At 56.9% G+C, this 7,272-nt stretch overlaps 1 protein-coding gene across 1 annotated transcript in view; it reads right to left on the minus strand.

Moving 5' to 3' along the window:
• Positions 1–7,272, minus strand: part of Tert (telomerase reverse transcriptase) — a 32,372-nt gene that overhangs the window by 7,934 nt on the left and 17,166 nt on the right. The window contains exon 11 of the mRNA XM_013013828.1: positions 5,875–6,063. Within this exon, the coding sequence (XP_012869282.1) occupies positions 5,875–6,063 (189 nt within the window). The remainder of the gene's footprint in view (positions 1–5,874; positions 6,064–7,272) is intronic.

Raw genomic sequence — 7,272 nt, forward strand, 5'->3', positions numbered from 1 at the left:
TGTGTGCACCCCACACCAGCCCTGTGTGCACCCCACACCAGCCCTGTGTGCACCCCACACCAGCCCTGCTGTGTGCACCCCACACCAGCCCTGTGCGCACCCCACACCAGCCCTGCTGTGTGCACCCCACACCAGCCCTGTGCGCACCCCACACCAGCCCTGCTGTGTGCACCCCACGCCGGCCCTGCTGTGTGTACCCCACGCCGGCCCTGCTGGTGTACCCACAGCACAGCTAAGGCACAGCTGGTGGACTAGATGGAACCAGACCTTCCAACTGCGGCTGTGACACATCCCTCATGCTACATGCAGGGTCTGGGTCCTTGCACACCCAAACCCCAACGGGACTTGGTCGACAGTGCTCATTCACTGGCGATTGGACTGCCACGCACACCCACTCACCAGTGATGGACAAGAGGTCCAGCCAGAAACACCAACCCCACCCAGACGGGGTGGCCACTCCCACCACACAGGGGCCGGTGAGTGGCACCCTGCAGAGACGGCCCACACCCTGCAGGGAACATGGCCAGACGCATGCAGGACATAGGGAGTAAGGAGTCTGCCAAGGACACGTGTGATGTGTGCTGTCTACCTTTCACACCCAGCTTGTGGACACGTGCATGTTTAAATACTTGTCTGCGCTACCTAATGTTTGGAACTGTGACATCAGTGGCAGCACAGTGTCTGTGACACGTGACACCCGAGCCAGTGGGGTGGTGCACCGGTCATCTGGGGTGGTGAGCCAGACGCCCTCACCAGCTCAAAATGCCAAGGACCTAGAAAAAATTATGCTCAATGAAGCCAGGTTCAGAGAGACAAAAGGTACCTGTTCTCTTGTGTGTGGAAGATGTAACACACAAGCACTCAGGATGACATACAGGGTTACATGCAAACAAACTGGCTAAAGGACGGCGTACTTGGGGAGCTAAGAGCTAACCAATGTCCAAATGAATGCCAGCCTATTCTTGTGGCAGGGGTTGAGGGAGGGCAGGAGAGGGAAGGAGAGAGCAATCCAATCTAATCACATAAAAATGAACTATGGCCGTGATCCTAGCTACTCAGGAGGCTAAGATCCAAGGATCGCAGTGAAGTCAGTGTGAGCAGGAAAGTCTGCAAGACTCTCATCTCCAATTAACCACAAAGTCAGCTCCAGTGGTAAGGCCCAAGCCCAGACTTCAAGTCCCAGGATTGGCAAGAAAACAACGAAAACCATGAACTACCTAACTAGAGGGTGGGGAGGGGAGGGTGGAAGGCATGGTACTGAACGAGAAGTCAGAACCTGACTTCTGGAACGCTTTGTACAACCACTGTATACTGTGTCTTTAAAAGGCCAAGGACATCCCCGTGACTCCGGTCCTTCTTCAGGGTAGAGCTGGACACGTGGAATTGCCAGCCATCCTGAGACCACACGAACACGCCACTCTCGACGCCTTCCACCCTGCGCCCGACACCAGCTCTCAGTGAGAGAGACGCAGCCGGGCGTGGAAGGGGGCTGGGGTGTGAGTGAGTTCTCTTAGCGGTGGTCCACACCCAGAACCACTGCTGCCTTTTCTAGGGGGTCAGCTTCTGGTCTGAGCAGTGTGGGCAGAAGGGGGCAGGGACCAGGCTGCTGTGCCCGGAGGTGATAAGGTGCCCATCCCTGGGCCTTGGTGCTCACTCATCTAGAAGGGCCGAGAACCAGGAGGTGGAGTAGGAGAACCGGGCAGGCCCTGACACCACAGGACGGTGCAGGAGCGACACAGGGGAGGCTGTGGGGCCCACGGTGGGGGGGGGCTCTTCCTCCCCCCCTTCCTCTTACTCCCCCCCCCTTCCTCAGGGCCCCCCCCTCCTCCTCCTCCCCCCCCCCTCTTCCTCAGGGCCCACCCCTCCTCCCCCCCCTCCTCCTCAAAGTCTACTCCTCTTATTCAGTACCCACTCCTCTTCCTCAGGGCCCACCCCTCCTCCTCCTCCCCCCCCTCCTCTTCCTCAGGCCCTTCCCTCTTCCCCCACCCCTCCTCCTCTATTCCCCATCCCTCCTCCCCCACCCCCATTCCTCTTCCTCAGGGCCCACCCCTCCTCCTCCTCCTCAAAGTCTACTCCTCTTATTCAGTACCCACTCCTCTTCCTCAGGGCCCACCCTTCCTCCTGAGGCATGGGGTGTAATCTGACCTTCCCCCGAAAGTCACAGCAAAGCACAGAACTTTCCGGTCTGCTTTCCTCTTCAGCTCTGCTTTTGTTTCTATCTTGTGTTTCTCCTTTTCCTCTGACTGCCGTTGGTGTCAGCACCTCCTACTGTCAAAGTCAAGGATCAAACTTACTTGTTCCCAAAAAGCTCAGGAAAAAATTTTCAGTGAGGCCTTCTTTCCACCAGCTGCACTGCAGACCACGTGAGAACGCAGTGGCCTCCGTGTCCACAGCTTCTCTATCAGACTCACCCTCCAGACTGCAGACCACGTGAGGACGCAGTGGCTTCCGTGTCTGGAGCTTCTGTCAGACTCACCCTCTAGTGTGACAGTACACCCTCTGTAGTACAACAGTTGCACCCACATGCTCTGGGTGCACGCGCACCCCCGCACATGCGGTCTTCCGGAGGGTTCACAGGGCCCTGTGCAGATCCGATCCATTTTACTTAAGGGCTGAGCATTCATGGTGGGCGGGGGGTGTCTTGGGCCATTCTACTTACTATCTACTGTATAGTTTGGGGAGATACGGCTTTAATTGTATTTCTTTTGTCATTTCTCACCACTCTCTGCCATCTGAGCTGTGGATTGGGTTAGAACAAAATCTAGGTATCTAGGTGCTATCATTTTCTCTTTTTTTTAAGTTAACTATTATTATTTGCCTGTCCTGGTACTTGAACTCAGTGCCTGGACTCTGTACTTGAGCTTTTGTTCAAAGCTAATGCTCTACCACTTGAGCCACCGTTCTCCTTCTGGCTTTTTGACGGTTAACTGGAGATGAGAATCTTACAGATGTCCTAACTTAGCTTCCTGAGTGGCTGACACTACAGCCGTGAGCCATTGGCATTGAGGTTATTCTCCTGTTAAGATGTTTCCTAGCCACACGCCTGCGCTCCTGTCCTGACACACACGGCTACTGTCCGCACAGGAGGACCATGGGCACCATGTGCACAGACAAGGCCCACGTTCACCCTGGGCCACAGCCGCCCAGCTGAGCTCTCTCAGCCATGGTGTTCAGAAGCTGGCAACTCAGAGAGCAGATGCCGCAGCTGTAGCTCTCCTGCCCGCTCCTGCCCACGTATGCCCGCTCCTGCCCACGTATGCCCGCTCCTGCCCACGTATGCCCGCTCCTGCCCACGTATGCCCGCTCCTGCCCACGTATGCCCACTCCTGCCCACGTATGCCCGCTCCTGCCCACGTATGCCCGCTCCTGCCCACGTATGCTCGCTCCTGCCCACTCCTGCCCACGTGTGCCCACTCCTGCTCACGTATGCCCACGTATGCTCACTCCTGCCCACGTATGCTCACTCCTGCCCACGTACGCTCACTCCTGCTCACGTATGCTCACTCCTGCCCACGTATGCTCACTCCTACTCACTCGGCCCCAGCAGGAGTGCGCCCTCCACCATTCAGAGACTCAGAGCAGGGCGCTGGTGGGACACATCTAGAGCCCTGGCTACTCAGGCTGAGATATGAGGATCTCACTGGACAGGAAGTCTGGGAGCTCTCATCTCCACTGCACCACCAAGCCGTGAGTGGAGCTGTGGCTCAAGCGCAACAGCACTAGCCTTGAGTAAACAAGCTCAGGGACAGCACCCAGGCCCTCAGTTCAAGTTGGAGGATGGAGAAAGAAAGAGAAAAGAAAAGAAAGAAAAGAGAAGGAAAGAAAGAAAGAGAGAGAAAGAAAACGACAAAGGAAGGAAGGAAGGAAAGAAAGAAAGAAAGGGAAAGAAAACAGTGGTCCTGAGGGCTGGTCTCATGGAAATGGGACAGACAAAGGTAGAGAACCTGAACTCCCTGGTGTGGTCGGCAGGGAGGGGACGCACACGAGAGCAGAACGGGGCTCAGGCCGCAGGAGTATCAAACCCAGAAGTCTGAGCTGAGTTCTGAGCTCAGGAAACACCAGGCCAGAGGCGGCAGCCGGCGGCCCCGGCACAGGAGTGGCAGCAGGGCCAAGCCGGAGGGCACTGGGCACACTAGGCCCTGTGGTGGGAATTCCAGAGCGCATACGGGAGACAGGACAGTCCAGATGAGGGCCATTAGACAGGAAGGCTGGAGTCACCACCCAAGAAAACACAGGTGCCAGTCTTCTACCACCACACCAGAGAGCTTTCATTCTTGCTCATTTTGAATCCCTTGGGCTGTGACCTCCTAAGAATGTGAGACCCCATCTCTACAAACACCACACACAGGAGGTGACACGCCATCTCATAGACACACAGGTGACACGCCATCTCATAGACACACACACACAGTTGACACGCCATCTCATAGACTCACACACACACGGATGACACACCATCTCATAGACTCACACAGGTGACACGCCATGTCATAGACTCACACACACAGGTGACACGCCATCTCATAGACTCACACACACAGGTGACACGCCATCTCATAGACTCACACAGGTGACACGCCATCTCATAGACTCACACACACACAGGTGACACGCCATCTCATAGACACACACACAGGAGGTGACACGCCATGTCATAGACTCACACACAGGTGACATGCCATGTCATAGACACACACACAGGAGGTGACACGCCATCTCATAGACACACACACAGGTGACATGCCATCTCATAGACTCACACACACAGGAGGTGACATGCCATCTCATAGACTCACACCCACACAGGTGACACGCCATCTCATACTCACACACACAGGAGTTGACACGCCATCTCATAGACTCACACACACACAGGTGACACACCATCTCATAGACTCACACACACACACAGGTGACACCATCTCATAGACTCACACACACAGGTGACACGCCATTTCATAGACACACACACAGGTGACACGCCATCTCATAGACTCACACACACAGGTGACACGCCACCTCATAGATACACACACAGGTGACACGCCATCTCATAGACTCATACAGGAGGTGACACGCCATCTCATAGACTCACACACACAGGTGACGCGCCATCTCATAGACTCACACACACATGGGTGACACGCCATCTCATAGACACACACACACACGGGTGACACGGCATCTCATAGATTCACACACACAGGTGACACGCCATCTCATAGACTCACACACACAGGTGACACGCCATCTCATAGACTCACACACAGGAGGTGACATGCCATCTCATAGACTCACACACAGGTGACACGCCATCTCATACTCACACACACAGGTGACATGCCATCTCATAGACTCACACACACAGGTGACACACCATCTCACAGACTCACACACAGGAGGTGACACGCCAGCTCATAGACACACACACACACACACACACACAGGTGACACTCCATCTCATAGACTCACACACACACAGGAGGTGACACCCCATTTCATAGACTCCACACAGGGTCCTGAATCCTCTCCTGCCAACAGTGGCCACAAGTTCCTGTTGTCCCAGAGGCACGGCAAGGCTGGCGCATGAACTTGGGCGGGCAGTGGCAGACACCCGGTAGTCCTACATCTGCACCTTCCTTCCTCCAAACTGGCACAGGAGTCCAGTGCAACGCCAACGTCGGCCTACCTGGCTGGGGGACAGCGTGTGTCCTCACTGCCTAGGTGCAAATGCTGGAGCAGGCGCAGTGAGTCACCTGCAGTGCAGCCAGCCGGCCTCCACCAGCCGGGCGCGTCTTACCTGGAGCAGTCACAGAACACCTCCAGGCGCGCCTTACCTGGAGCAGTCACAGAACACCTCCAGGCAGGCCTTACCTGGAGTAGTCACAGAACACCTCCAAGGTCTGCGTGTCCAGCAGCAGCCCACACCAGGGGAAGAGGCAGTGGGCAGGCAGCTGCTCCGGGGCGGCCCCATCCAGGACCACGCCCTCCAGAGGGAAGTTCACCACCGTCTTCTGCACGTTTATCTCACAGCCGTATTCAGGGACACCTTGGACCAGGACCCTGGGTAAGAGCAGAGCAGGTCCTCAGCCTCTGCCACCCGGGACCCTGGGAGTAAACCCCAGAGACACCCAGGGCAGGGAGAGGGGGCTAGAGCCAGTGCTGCGCTTGTTACTGGTGAGGTAGGCGACCCTAACGGGACAGGTTGCCCCGGGGAGTGCTCGGACAGCCATCTTAGTCCACGTGTGGAGAGCCCTCCCCATCCCCCACATCCAAGGCAAAGGCCCGCATGGATCAGCTCCCGGTAAAATTATTTTCCTTCATATGTGGTCTAACCCTGAGGTCAGACGAAAGAGAACACCTACTCCCACACCCGGGTGGGAGCCCACAGGAATGACACCCTGCCTCCCACCCTACATGCTCAGACCTATGGGACCCATCCCAGACCGCCCCACCACCTCCCTGCACACCTACAGCCCCGCCCACCACCTCCCTGCAGACCCACAGCCCTGCCCACCACCTCCCTGCAGACCTACAGCCCCGCCCACCACCTCCCTGCAGACCTACAGACCCTTCCCACCACCTCCCTGCAGACCTACAGACCCTTCCCACCACCTCCCTGCAGACCTACAGACCTACAGACCCACCACCTCCCTGCAGACCTACAGCCCCGCCCACCACCTCCCTGCAGACCTACAGCCCCGCCCACCACCTCCCTGCAGACCTACAGACCCTTCCCACCACCTCCCTGCAGACCTACAGCCCCGCCCACCACCTCCCTGCAGACCTACAGCCCCGCCCACCACCTCCCTGCAGACCTACAGACCCGCCCACCACCTCCCTGCAGACCTACAGACCCGCCCACCACCTCCCTGCAGACCTACAGCCCCGCCCACCACTGCCCTAGCTGTACCTCCCCTTGTGCAGAGCCTCTCCAGGGAACCTATCTTTATGGGAACTGACGTCCAACTGCAACTACCCCTTCCTGAGGCCAACTGTCCTCCAGAACCTTCCATACTTTCTCCCAGTGGTGTAGGGTCATGAGCTCTGTGGGCAGACTGGATCTGGGTGGTACCTAGCTGGTTCCAGCACAGACCAGTGTAGGCAGGATCACAAAATCAACCTTGAGACTAATACTAGAATAAACCATGATCCTGACCTGAACCACGCCCAGTGAAGACCTGCCCCAAACACAGAGTCCACACCCGGTGGAGACCTGCCCCAAACACAGAGTCCACACCCGGTGGAGACCTGCCCCAAACACAGAGTCCA

The sequence above is a fragment of the Dipodomys ordii genome, unplaced genomic scaffold (assembly GCF_000151885.1).
Source record: "Dipodomys ordii isolate 6190 unplaced genomic scaffold, Dord_2.0 Scaffold21, whole genome shotgun sequence".
Lineage (NCBI taxonomy): Eukaryota > Metazoa > Chordata > Mammalia > Rodentia > Heteromyidae > Dipodomys > Dipodomys ordii.